This window comes from Eschrichtius robustus, chromosome 1 (genome assembly GCF_028021215.1).
Source record: "Eschrichtius robustus isolate mEscRob2 chromosome 1, mEscRob2.pri, whole genome shotgun sequence".
In the NCBI taxonomy this organism is placed as follows: Eukaryota; Metazoa; Chordata; class Mammalia; order Artiodactyla; family Eschrichtiidae; genus Eschrichtius; species Eschrichtius robustus.
In genome coordinates, this window is record NC_090824.1 from 183827723 (window position 1) to 183842556 (window position 14834).

The 14834-nt window shown below is 40.7% G+C and overlaps 1 protein-coding gene across 5 annotated transcripts in view; it reads left to right on the plus strand.

Moving 5' to 3' along the window:
- The window catches only part of NRP1 (neuropilin 1), a 144332-nt gene that overhangs the window by 42483 nt on the left and 87015 nt on the right, over positions 1-14834 (plus strand). For all 5 annotated transcript variants that reach the window (XM_068561084.1, XM_068561074.1, XM_068561087.1 and 2 more), the window contains one exon: positions 12628-12809. In XM_068561084.1, coding sequence (XP_068417185.1) covers positions 12628-12809 — 182 coding nt within the window. The remainder of the gene's footprint in view (positions 1-12627; positions 12810-14834) is intronic.

The following is a 14834-nucleotide window of genomic DNA, read 5'->3' on the forward strand; positions in this document are numbered from 1 at the left end:
CATCGTGTTCACCTTAACATTAACTAGGTAGTAAAACCAGTGTGTTCCTGATTCCTGTGCTCAGAGAGACTCTGGATTCAGCCATGCCCAGTGCATTTGTCAGCGTCAGCTGAGTCCCTTTTAGTGAGTATAGGCACAGTCTTACATATCGGCACCGTTACTTGTTTAGTCAGAAACAGTCGCTAAAACAGTTTTTCAAAGCACTGATTCAAATTAAATTTCTAACATGTAAGGCAGAATAGGAGAAGGAATTAGGTTGCCAAATTTATCTCCATCTTCCCAAATTTATGTCATCATTTACAAAGTTGATTCCCTTCCTCCCTGGATTTTTTTTATTATTTCTGACCTGTGGCTAGTGCAAAGTAAGTGACTTTTCAAAATAGCACGCAGAAAATACTTTCTGACCAACATGAGTTCCACCTCTATTGTGTAATAAAAGGGTCTTATGATCAATGAAATTGGTATATGTTGGGTTAAACCAAGTTAAATCAAGGTTTCATACCCATGGGACTTCTCAGAGCCTTATACTGACACAAATTATGGATATTCACAAAAGGAACATTATGACGTGCAGCGTTCCCAAATGATTTTGGGGAAAAAACATTCTTTTCAGAAGCATTTCATAAGACTGGTATTCTGAGGGACACATTTTAGGACCAGTTTCCTACGATTTCTGCTTCCTACTTTAAGAAAAAAAAAAAAACCCAGCAAACAAGAGATCGGGAAGTGATGAAAACAATAATAATATGATCTAGGTAATTTGCCATTATAAGAGGGAAATGCAGTCAGAATTAATGAAATATCTGAAATATGGGGTATTTTTAAAGTAATACAACTTCAAGAGCTGCAATGTTTTAAATGTTTCCCCTACAAAGATTCTCAAAGGATCTGTTTTATCATATATTTGTAAATGAGCACTTATCTGCCCCCAAATCAAGAACCAAAATGCTGGAAAACTGCCTTATTCCTATCTCTCCCTGTGACTGTACACTGTCAATTCTCTTGATAAACTTTATAGATAAAGTGCAGTGAACTTTAGCTCTCTACATTAAGACCGTTCAAAGAACTTAGGCTGTTTAAAGAGTGAAATGTTAAATTGTTTTATGTATTCTGGTTTTCGGTGAAAAAAAGAAATCTCCTTTCCTTATGAAATAATTAGTCAAAGTAAGGAAGATGGAGTACAGCTTTCTCTCTCCTATGCCTACCTGTGTTGTTTTTACAGCTGAGTCTTTAGTATTATCAAGGGGAACTTTTTATACCTTTCTCTAGCTTGTGCTGTGCTTAGGAGAAGTGTGTGTTTGAAAATGCTCCCTTTATGCAACGTTTTATTTTAGCTAACTTGACCCTATTCCCTTTTCCTTTCTGTTAAGCTTACCATAAAGATGTTTTGGGGCTGGGGAGTGCTTTAGATGGTAGGATGAGGGCTATATGATCTCCTGGTTGGGTTAAATCCATGCTCCAAGCACAGAGCCATTTCTGCAAGCTGACCCTTTATGTGGTCAGATGGTTAAACTTAGCAAGGGGGTGCTTCTGGTCTTAGGCTACCGGTAAAGTTTATGGCCACTGCTTTCCTTTCTTCTAAACACACAATTACTCTTCAAGGTCCATATAAATCATGAGGCCACCTAGGTCATTAAAATCCTTTCTTGTCTCCATGAGCTTTTTCCTAACACAGAGATAATTAAAGGCTTGCTTTATACCAATTAATTACTCAGTCTGTAAAGCAAGTCAGCAATAAGAAAAAAATCATGCAAACTAATGTTTAGGCCAATAACCAATGATTCTCTGCATATTTTGTTTTTTAACTAATTTGCATGTTGTAACATAGAAAAAAGCCCTGGTTGACACTTGAAGTATTCTATGTCCATGATATATTTCTCATTATTTAAATTATTCCCTGTATCACAAATTGACTTGGGGTTACAGAGTACATCCTAGGTTAGTTAGTAAGACTACTAGTAACCCAGTCATCTGCAGTTGAAACACCTGCTTTTTGAGTTAATAGAATTTTAAATAATGAAAAATTCAGAAAAGAACAAATACCCTAAGCATGAATGCTTCGGACTCTAAACATGACTTACAGCAAACAGAACGCTGCTTTCAATAAACATGAGGGATTACGAAACTCTCTCTATGACATGATCTGTTTTTCTCCTGTGAATTTCTTTCTAGCATCATACATGAATCAGGCCCGTATCTAAAAGCTTCATATTTCTTGGCTGTGGTTAGCTCAGGGGTTTGTACTCTACGTAAACCTTAAGGGTCTACTGAACAGAACAGCACCATTTTGACTTGGATTGGTGCCAACTGGCCATCCTAAAAGTCAGCTCAACCTTTCTTTCGCCATCGGTGTCACTAAAAGGAAGAGACATCTGTCTGTCACTAGACCCACTTTTCTTCAGCATTTTTTGCTTTCCACTTTTTCAGAAAAAAATGGGTTGTCATTACAGACTAAGGGACTTCCCCACTCCAGAATGAATAATCTCACCTACCTGATGCTGAAAAGGTTCTACTGTGATTACTGCAAAGAAAGAAAAAAAAAAAGCCTTTAAAAAAATGAGTATTTGCCAACTTTAGTTCCTGCAGCTCTGATTAGCAAACTACCTAGATCCCCACTGAATAATTACTAATTAATCAGGAGGATATTTTTTAACTCTTAAAATTAGCACGTTAGGTCCTATAGTCTAAAACAGAATTATGCCTTTATTTCTTTTTCCAAAGAATTGAAAAGGGAACTCGCAGATTATGATCCTGCTATGCCTTAAGGCAGAGTCACTGCTTTTCCAGAACTGGAAGTTGTCCCCTGGTGCGTCCACTGTACCAGCTGAGGGGGCTTTTTGAGCAAATTCAGCACTGCATGCTGATAGCACTAATCCAATTGCAGATCATTAAATCAGTTGGGTACATCAGTGGAAACACTTAACGGATTTAGTGATTTCTTTAAAAAAAAAAGTATTGTAGTATATATAAATTGATTTCTTTAACTCCATTTCTGACTATGGCTTTAATTGACTGATTTTTGGTGGTAGTACTAGGACAAGACCTACTGTCATTACTATGGCTTTAATTGACTGATTTTTGGTGGTAGTACTAGGACAAGACCTACTGTCATTCCAAATAGTATTTTTCAGAATATCAGGTTATGTCATCTTCTGAGAGTTAGTCATCTTCTGACTGATAGATCCCCCGGGGAGATAACAATAGCCAAACTTCCTGTACTACCTAAACTACAGTCTGTCTTGAGCTGTGTAATATATACCTTTTGGAAAATAAAGCTGTGCTCCATTGGGTTCTCTGTGCATTTGTCTCTTTGCTTCTCCTGCATTCCAGCCTCACTTGGAAGGGGACATCACCATGTAGTATTTCACTGAGTCCTCCCTATCATCTTGTAAGTTTAATTATCATTTTGTCCATTTTGCAGGTGAGCAGCTGAGGCTCACAGACGTCCGTTAGTGACACTCAGCTAGTCAGTGACTGAGTGTGAGGAATTAATCGCAGCTGTCCCAGTTTGGCGAATTTGACGGCTGGCCAGGCAGGTGGCACCTCCTGCCCCACTGTTCCCTTTGAGACTTTGTGGGAGGTCAAAAATGGTGGGGCTTCTTGACAGATTAAAGGTGCAGGAGTGAGTCCTGAAGCTCAGAGCCCACATCAGAGCCCAGTTTTTAACACCCGAGCTCTCTCTCCACTTTATCCCCCTGAGAAGCCTGAGAGAAGAGGAACAGAGAGGAGAGAACAGCCTTTATTTAAAACAAAACCCAAAACTTAAAGATATAAGTATTTAAAGTAAATAAGAAGGAAGTAAACGTGTCCAAGACGCCACCTCTGTCACTTTTTGATGGTTTGACTAGCTATATAAACTCATCTTGAGACAATCCATGAAAGTAATTCTTTTTTTTTTCCCTGAGAACAGTGGAAAATTGGCAAGAAATAAAAATTTTCTATGAAATAGGGAGGCGAACAAGTTGTAAATGATGTTAATATCTTCCAGATGGCACCGTTTTACTTGGGAACCAAATTTATTGTAATTAAAGGCATGTGAATTTTTCTATAAATACTGAACTTTGCAAGTTTGACATTGGAAGACTCCATTACCTCGGAGCGTAGTTGTTTTAAAGGAGGCGTCCCTGGTCTTCCGTTTGAAATGCATCATTGGATTTCATAATCGGAGTTAAACCATAAAGATATTTCCCCATGTGAAGGATTTTTTATCTTCCATGCCAGTAAATCTTAATTATAAAGTGAGATTCCTCAGAAATGAGAAATTCAAACTCGAAGCACTTTCCATGAAAATTATATATATTTTGACCATTATTTTACACCACGTCTTGAGTTCTTTTATATATTTATTTTTGAATTAAGCTATTATCACTCTTCTGTCTCTAGACATATGTGTTGGACAATCTCAGAGTGTCTGTTTTGCTTCAATCAGGAGAGCGTGACTCTCTCCAGAACCCTGCTTTCCTTTCTGCAAGCGAGGACCGTGGTCGGCTGAGGGCTTTCAAACCAACAGCCGATGGGACCTGAGAACATTGAAATAGCTTCCAGCCTTGTGCAGTTTCCCACCCCTGCTCTTCATCTTACCCTGGATCCTTCTAGCCTTTGCCCTGCCAGGGGATGTAAGTGGACAATCCCTGCTGCTTGGGTTTGTACTGTAGCTTCCAAGCTCCATGCGTCCAGCCAGAGCTGGGTCTGAGCGACAGGCAGAATCCCAAGATCCTCGGCCCCTGGTTACACACATCTTCCCCCAGTTACTCAATCGCCTATTAATCTAGGTGCTGCTGTACAGGGATTTTGCAGATTTAATTAAGTTGCCAAATCAGTTGGCCTCAAGAAGGGGAGGTTATCCTGGGCGAGCCTGGCCTAATCAGGTGAACCCTCACTAGGGACTCAGCTTTTCCTGAGGAGTTTTGAAGCATAGGAAGAATCCAATGTGAGGGAAAGTCTCTGTTGCTGGCTTTGAAGCTGGAGAGGGCCAGCTCCCTGGTGTGGCAAGGAAGGTGGGTGGCCCCTGGGATCTGAGAGCAGCCCCCAGTTGCAAGCCGGCAAGGAAACGGGGGCTGCAGTCCCACAACTGCAGGAAACTGAACTCCGGCACAGCACTGTGAGCTGTGACAAGGACACGGAACTCAGATAAGAACGCGGCCCTGCAGACACTTGATTTCCATCTTGTGATACGTTGAGCAGAGACCCAGCCAGGCCAGACCAGACTTCTGACCTACAGACTCTGAGCTAATAAGTGTGTGCTGTTTTAAGCCCCTACGTTTGGGGTGACTTGTTATGCAGCAGCTGGAAGCTGTCTGCTACCTGCTGAATGTTTATTATCTCAGTTTCTTTCTTTCCAGTTGGTCTTGACCAGCTGTGACCCACTGCCTTTGATTATCCCTTTGTATTACTACAGTGAAAACCATTTAATATTTCTTTTTACTCCAGTAAAAGTTTTTCCTTAAATATTTCTTTCTTTACTTTTGTAATACCTCATTTCCTGGGACTGTTCGCTCTTATACATATTATGTTATTATCTAACCTATTAATGATCCATTTTTCTATGGCTGCAATAAAATTATTGATATTCATTATTATGGCCCTGAGGCATTACAGAAGCTTAAAAATGAAAATTTTAATGTGTGAGATCAGCTTTATGAGTTTTACTGTACTCTGATTATTTGAGAAGGGGTTATCTGACTATCATTCATATAGAAATCTTTACTGAGCTTTAATCAGAGGAGCCACACAGCAGAGGTGTCAGGTGGAGTCTATGGCGTTGGAACTTCCTGGAGGAGAACGATCTGGAAGCCTGTGCACGAGTAACAAGAGTAACACCACGTGGGCCTTTGAGGAGGCCAATGGCATTAAACAAAAGACAGTGTTTGCAGCAACTTTTTGTTCCAAGAAAGGTGAGATGTTTGACGTCCCATTTACCATTGGTGGAGTAGGTTGCTGGAGAGATGGTTTGGCTGAAGTACATCCAGCAGCCACGGAGCAAAGCTGGCTGATCGTTTAGCACCAGGCTCTCCTGGGCTCTGTGGCGTGGGCCAGGCCAGCCCGCGGTTGCACCTGCACCCTGGCACTTGTGCTCTTGAAGTTCAGTAGACGCTAGACCCTCGGTCTCCTCATAGCTGGAGCCTGAGTGTGGGCGATAAGATCAGTGAAGGAACTTGACGGTGGGGCAGTGGAAATGCCACTCAGATGCTAACCTGCTACGCCAATGTCTCACGGGCAGCTACGTCCAACTGGAAAAAAATGCAGACAACGTCAATAGCGTTTTACGTCCTGCAAATACGCGTAAACACACGACAGGTAGAGAGGTGATAATGCTGTGGATTAGAAGTTAGACTCACGGGGGTGTATGGAAAGTACTACTAGAATAGAAGTAAGAAAAACTGAATTTTAGAAAGTGTTCTAACAAATGCAAATGAGCCCCAGGTCGAGGCTAATGTCCTACAATCCTCTCATAATCCACAGGGTGCATATAGGAAGAAAAAGATAATATATACAGGAGCAAATATATCTCTAGGAAAAATACATGCCATTATTTTAATGAAGGAACAATTACTTTATAAACCTAGAAACAAACTTGAGAGGGGACTATGCCAATGTAATAAAGAAATATCAGTTCACGGTACAAATTTTAAAATTTTGTAGGGATTGAGAATGACTTTCATAGAAATTGGTATTTGACCCCAGGCCCGGGGGCTGGAGGGACAGGAGCCAGGTCACAGCCCACCCTCTCTGTCCCTCTGAAAGTGCTGCGGGATTCTCCGCCGTGCCGCGAGCTCAGGCCCTCTCCCCGCTCTGAATCTAGGCTTTGCCAGCTCCATCCTGGGGGTGCTGCACCAGGCTGGCTCCAGCCTTGGGGGTCGTCAGAAGGTCCTGCCCTTCCCACCTACCCATCCTGGGGATGCAGGCTCTACCTCTGCCCCGTCTTTAGTGGAGCCATCTGTGTTCAGGCCCAGGGCGCTGGCACTAGGGAAAGAACGAAATTACAGCTGCCTTTCATCCCCACTCCTATTTCTATTGTCCAGACTGGGCTTGGGTTCTAGCCACGTGGTCCCTGAACGTTAGCCTGAGCGGGAGGACCAGGATAGCTCCAGGAGGAATCCCATTCAGTGGCCACCATCAGCTCCACTGAAACTTTCAACTCACGTGACTCCTGAAAGGCAAGGGCTCTCGCTGTCTCTGTCTCTGTCTCTATCTCTCACATGCACACCTGCACATACACCTTTCCACACACCAGGATGCTTGTTTGTACAGCTCTAAGCACACTGTTAAGAAAACAACCGATGAAGTGTTCATTGATGTGGCATTTTCTAGCAACAGTGACCAGTTGACCAGTTGTTCATGACTAATTCTAAAATAATAAGCCATACCCATCTCCCACCCTCAAAAAGTATGTATGAAAGGGAGTAACAAGAGCAGATACTAGAATCAAACTTGTCCCACGCTGGGCAGTGTGGGAAAGATACTAATTATTTCATTCATGTGTCTCCTGCCCGGTGCTTCTACTGCTCTGGGCTCCTTCTGGGATGGTACTTCCTAACAATCTCCCTCCTGGGATTACTGTAAAGACCATGTTAGACAATAATCTGAGAGTATATTGTAACAGGGAAGTTACTGTACAAATGGCAAGTATTACTACCAGCATTTCAGAAAGTATGAGATCAAATCAGATTCACTTTAACTTTCTAGTACCCCCCAAAAATGTATCACACAAGGAGCCTCATTGATCCCATTGTTTTAAAAACAAAAGGCAAAGCCTTTGATTTATTTCCAAATAAAACATCAAAAAAAGATAGTGTTTTCTGACCAAGAAATATAAAATTCTTAGCTGGGCAATAAGGTATTGATTTGCTACTTCATATATAAGTAGTTAATGCTTTTCAAAATAAATTTGATTAAAAAAGTATACTTGTCCATTGTAAAAATCTTGAAAAATACAGAAATAATAATAATAATACAGAAATAATCTCACTACCCAGAGATAAGCACTTGTTAATAGCTTGCATATTTCCCTCCTGTTCTTTTACTTCATATGAATGAAAATTGAGGATACACTGTGTTAAGTTTTTTTCACTTACTTATCATAAGTATTTTTCCTTTGTTATAAAAAATCTTTTGTTGAACATGCTTTTTAATGGCTGAATAATATTTCTCAATATGAATGTACATAAATTCCTTCTTATCTTCTTCCTGTCTGCCTTATTTCCATTTTTTCCCATTATTATAAAGCTTCAGGCAATACTCTTTGCATACATATTTGACATTATTCCAGATTATTTCTTTTGAATAGATTTCTAAAAATGCTTTTACTACATGAGTCTATGAACCTTATAAAAGGCTTTTCATGTATTTATCTTGATTAGAACCTTGCAAGGAAACCAGAACGGTAAGGGGGTGGATCATGTAAAACTGCTCAGAAACACCAATGCAAACTAATTGGCCCCTCCAGACTCCATCATCGTATACTTTTATATCCAACTCCTCTTTCTAATACTCCGAGGGAAAAAGAAAATCTGTTCTCTTCTGGAGAAGAGGGAAGGTAATTCTTGGACAACAATACAGTAATCGTTTACAGCTTGTTCAGTTGGGATAGCTATTAATGCCTTGTGTAAAATAAACCAAAGATCCAAAGAAACACATTTTTGTAAGTGAAAATTATGTTAGCCAACATCATTTCTCACTCTGGTTTATGATGTCAGGTATCGAATTTCTCCATTATTAACGTACGTATGCATGTGAGGGGAGAGCCTCTTGGAAGGAGATTAAAAAGACACCATTACCTAAAATCCCCCTTCCTAACACCTCGAGAATGTCCAGAAGCTGTGAGGGGGTTGGTACAGTAGCTCCCCGTACAGACAACACCCTGCAGAGGATTCAGGGTTTTTTCCCATTAACAGGCCCCACCATAGAATCAGGGGTCATTTGTACTCACAGGAGAAAACCCGACTTAAGTTGTGTGCTATTCGTCTATTCAGCACCGCATACCTAGAAAGCCTCCCAAACCACTCTTTAGTGACTGAAGACATTTCTCATTTTCCCATCACTTTTCCCTTTCCTTGGCCATTTTCCTAAAACCATAATTCAAACTTTCCAGAAGAAAAAAAAAAATCTCTGAGTAATCCTTTCAAGAATTCTTAGAAAGAAATCTTTATTCTTTTATCACTCTTATGGGAAACCAAACTCGTGATTACTATTAGGATTCAAAATGTTTTCACCACCCGCATATACCTGGGTAGTGTGAGAGCGGGGCTTATGTAAGCAAGAGGGCGTGGGGCTTGAGAAGCATGAGCTTAAAGCCAGGGATACTCATGGAAGAGCCACCCAGGGCCTCCCACCCGAAAACTGAAACCTTGGGAAAGTGTCTTTAATTAATTGTAAGAAGGTTAGGTAGAGAGATCTAGGCCTTATTCCCAGTAAACGTCGGCAGCTTTACCATTATTAGTGCAGGAAGGGAAAGGTTTAAGGTAGAAGATTGATGAAGAGAGATTGGGGGCGGGGGGCGAATTCCCTGGCGGTCCAGTGGGTAGGACTCCGTGCTTGCAATGCAGTGGGCCCGGGTTCGATCCCTGGTCGGGGAACTAAGATCTCACAGGCTGCGCGGCACGGCCAAAAACAAAAATTTTTTTAAATTTAAAAAAAGACAGGGATGAGAAGATGGCTAAATCCACCTGATGTTGGTGTTCCTGTGATGAAACGTGGGGAGGTGAGGTCTGAGGGAGGCTTTCCTGTACAGGTGGGCAGTGCTCTTTGGACCCAGACGCAGCCTCTTGGTCACCTGGAACATTCTTTTTCCGGAGCTGGGCTCCAAAGGGACAGACGGGTTAACTTTGTGATCCCTCCTCTAGCTTTTATGAATTCGATTCCCAAGATTCCCCAGATCTCCTCCCGCAGCCTGAGCTTGTCGGTTCGGGATGCGAGTCGGATAGGTACCTCCAGGCTCACCTGCGCAGGTCTTTGGTTCCAGGACTGAGGATCTTAACATCCCAAGGAACGTGGTGCTTGCCGCACCGGCAGCAGTAACAGAGCAGTGCAGCCGTCTGGGGGATCGAAATTTGCAAACTCAGGATCCTGGGCCTCAGGCCAATGCAGGCTGGGTGCGTCGCTGTGGCGACACATTTAGTCTCTGGGGAGGGTTGCTGGCACACCAGCTGCATTCCTGGCACCACGTTTGCCAGCGAGAAACTTATGGGGTGGAACTGGTCTCAACTCCAGAGGGAGAAGCAAGCTGCTTTCTTAACTTCCTTGGCAGTATCACCCTTTGCAATTTTTACGCATACACCCTCTTGAATATTTACATGAACTGCTATCTGTGATACATTTGGGGGCCCTGTTGGATGGTAGAAAGTGCTAAAATGATAGCAGCATCCCAGTTTATAAATGTAACTATTGTATCCCTGAATAATCCCATTGCCTAAAATTGGCACTTAAGATGCGATGATTTATCTCTTGCTGGGTAGAGCATCCAGTCCCGCTGCCCCTTTTCAAAATAGCTTTTACTGTTGCCAAGAGGAGAGCCTAGTATTTACTGCTAGAAGATAATGTGAATTAAAAGACTGGCTTCATCCACTGTTGTAATTCCCCAGCAGTCTAATAGCTGAGTTCTGTCATACCTGGGAGAAAGGTCTCCTCACAGAAATGCCCTTAGTTCTTCAGAATGCCTGACCCACCTCTCTTATTTGTGTCTGGAAGGCAAAATGCACTAGGATGTGGCCACTTAGTATTCAGACCATGTCGAGATGCAAGTAAAAAGCCTATAGAGCAGAGCCGGACGCATAGTCGCCAGGCCAAACGCAGTCAACAGCTCAAATCACAGTTAAATTATAAGCAAGCGTGGGGCAAACCACGCAGACCTGTCTAGTCAATGAAGCAACAGAGATAAAAGGAATTACTGCATAAATGCCAACTTGTGAGGCTTTCATGAGTACAGAGATGGGGTTCTTTCCAGCTGCCCTCAGTTGACTATAAAAAGTCACTGAGGATTTTGAAGGTAACGCCGTCTTCATCTTCCTTCTCCTCCTCCTTTGTCTTGTCTTAACATGCAAAGCATCTCCCAGTGTCTAGAGAAACAAACAATTCCTCTGTGTAGCTCCATAGTTTTGCAAAGGGACAGAGATGCTAGCCGGCCAGTGATTTTACTCCTGGAATCAGCAGATGCAGCAGAGGAAATTCAGTTACTGCAATAATTCACATACACTAGTGCGTCATTCATTCAGTGTCAGCTTTCTTTTCTTCTTGATATACACAAAGCTGGCACAATTTTAACTGATGAGGTAATGTCATTTTTAATTTAGAGAGCCTTAAGCTGTCCACTTTAACTCGTGATAGCATCTTTGCAGTTGTCTCGTGAGACTTTACGTAAACATAAGTCATGTGTCCTGGACAGTTTGAAAAGGATTGCTAAGGATGACATTGGTCATCGTGAAGATTTCCCACACTTTGATCTCTTTTAAATTGCCAGATACAGTTTATGTTACTGCCATATTTTAGCCATTCCTGAAATTAATATATCCCAGGACTTTTGAACCAAGTTAAACACAGAAATAATGTTTTGCAATGAATGGATTGTAATGTCTTCATGTCAGTTCTAGAAGAAGTATGGAAGACAAATCAGATTATCTGGCTCCTAGGTGACTTGGCAAGTAAAACAAAAAGAAAGAGCAAGGCACTAAGAAATACATAATGCCGAACAAAAAAAAAATCTTCCTCTTTTCCTGGGGGAATGCTAGTTTACTGGAGATGGATTTCCACCTTTTAGAGAAAATAATGGTCCAAACACATGTATTATCTCAGTGCAATCTTTAGGGTAATATTTTATTGCTACTTCCTTCATCATTTGTCTGCTTAGTGTATTATTAAGCCTGAATTTTTAAAAATCATATCACTTTGATGATTTCAAGTGTGTCATATTTCCATTTCAAATGACAATATTCCTTTAAAGGTAATAAGGCTGGTAGTAAATAAAGTTACTTTCCATTTTTAAATAAACTTTCTTCTTTGCAGAGATTATGTTCTGCAATTCAAGTTGTAGTTTGGGGAGAAGATGATCTGTGTTTTGACCACAGTGGATACTGAGAGAGTTTTTTTTTTTCTAAGAAGCCTGGAGCTTAGTGGAATTGAGTTAAATAGTAAAGAATCTGTTTATTATTCTGTGGCCATATGTTTAGAGGGTCGCTCACAGAAATCAAAGTATTATTTATGGAGAGCTCCAGCCAAGGAGACATTTTGAATTCCTAAAAGAACTTCACAGTTTGAAAAGAATGCATAGCATTATGTATTGACAACCCCCCAACCCCAGACAAAGGAACACAATTTAATAAAAGAGAATTGTGCTCATGAGATTTTCCTTTTTCTTGTTAATTGGTTACTTTAACTGACATTGTCTGCAAGTATAATGGACACCATTATTCTTAATAGTTCTGTGTTGCCAGATGATGTATATGGACATGATGTAGTCCATTTTAATTATTTCATTTTGCTAGACTTTTTTCCCTCTCCATGAAATCCAGCAGTGAATGCAGATAGCAGTTTTGCTCCTGACAGATGGTGGTGGAGAATGCTGGTTTCTAAATTACTGAAATTAAAAGGACTTTTCTCGTTAACCTGATGTTTTCTTCCATCTTTGTGTCTTAGGTATGACTACGTGGAGGTCATCGATGGAGAAAATGAAAATGGGCGTTTATGGGGAAAGTTCTGTGGAAAGATTGCCCCTTCTCCTGTCGTGTCTTCAGGGCCATTTCTCTTTATCAAATTTGTCTCTGATTATGAGACACACGGGGCAGGATTTTCCATACGTTATGAAATTTTCAAGAGAGGTGAGTAACTTACAGGAGAACAAGTGTGACGAAGTGGTCATTAACATTGCTTGAGCTCGTGAGAGACAAAGTGAAAAGAGAGACAAGGAGTAACGTTTTTAAACTTTTGGTAAAAAGTCATATATTCCCATTACAAAAATGTTGGAAAATACTTTAAACAAAGGAAAATTACCCAGTGTATGGAGGAAGCATGTTTAAAAAAACTTTTAAAATGTATTTTAAGCATCACAATTTCATCATTCTAATATGCTGACCAGTGTTTATAAGGTATATACTCTGTAAAACTCCTTTGAGAACATTTATTCTTATCTTTCCTATTCAAAAATAAGTTTGATCTACTCTTGAAGTTTCATTTCTTTAGTTAAAAATGCATGAGTCCCTTTTACCTTAAAGTCATGCACATCTTCTTCCCTTTTTTTTTTTTAACATCTCATTTAAGTTTATTCTTTTTTTTAACATCTTTATTGGGGTATAATTGCTTTACAATGTTGTGTTAGTTTCTGCTGTAAAACAAAGTGAATCAGTTATATGTATACATATATCCCCATATCCCCTCCCTCTTGCCTCTTTGCTTTATTTTATTGCAAAATTCAAAACTGGTATTTCCCAGGAAAAGCAAAGCAGTAGTCCACTAGCCTTAGAGTTTCTAAAGCTATTGGAAGAAGAAGAGGCTTTCTATTGATGGAGGCATGGTTGGGGAAAGAACTTCCTGGAGGAAGCAAAATAGTAATGCTTTAAATGGCATTCCCCTTCCAAAATAATTATCAGTTGCCCTCTCCAGAATAATCACTTACTAATCTTCTGTCACAATGGTATATATTGGGATGGGATAGAATCTGAGAATGTATAGTCTCCCAGCTTTGAGGAATTAAACACACATATCAATTGATAAAAATTGTAGCTTTGTCTGGATGTCACTGTTTTTCACAACAGCCTGTAGGTTCCTGCTGTGTGCTCAATTCAGCCTTCCCTTTTAAGTGGATATTAATGTGTGGGAGACCTTCCAGGGACAGAGGCTCAAGATTTAAATGTATTGTCCTGGAATATAGGAAAAAGAGCTTTATTTAATAGAAATAAATCCAGCCACACCAAATACAAAAAGCCTAAGATCCTCTGGGTTGGTGGCCACCGAGAACAATAAAAAAGAGAGTTTTAAGTGTTTCTGGGAGCATTGGCACAACTTCTTTAAATTTCAAAGAAATCTGGTACTGTCCCATATAAATGTGGATAGATGGAGAGAACTTTCTTCAGAAATTCATCTGGGCACATGCTTAGAAAACCTTTAGTATAAATAACAGAAGACATAGGACCTCAGTGTGTTCACATGATTACATATGGACATATTTCCTTGTGTTGAAAGCTGTTGGACCTATATAAATCCACGTATGTGTATGTACACACATGCACAAACACACGCATTTGCTTGCTGACCTGCATGTGACAGCATCAAAGAAAGAAAGTGTCAGAAAAGGAGACAAGAATAACTTTTCATTGTCAGTGTTTCTCAAAGATCTGAAGATGGTGGATGGAGAAAGAGCGAGATCCTTCCTAAGTCATTAACAATTCTTCAGCTTCCTTCCAGATGAACTCATCCCCGCACTTCTGTTAGTCTCAGAGGCACCGTGATTTCCCCCTTTTTTTCCCCTCAATGCTGTCCTTGAGACTCGAAGCCTTATTTTCTTCTTTCTCTTCTTGCCTCCCTACATCCAATATGGCTGCCAGTTCTCCTGGATTTTCGTCCAAAAGTCTCAAAGAGTCATGGCTTCAGAAATCTTGAATCACTGTGCTGTACACCTGAACCTGTTATAATCTTGTAAATCAACTATACCTCAATTAAAAAGAGAGAGAGTCACAGCTTCCTTTCCACGTCCACTGCCATTGACCAGACAAGCCTGCCTTGTGGTTATCCCCATGTTATCGTATCCTAACACAGCTTCTCAAATAGTCATCAAACTACTGTCCCCAAAACACCTATGTCAGGTGTCTGTCACCTGTCGGGTCAAGTCCTCCAGGGTCAAGCTCAAG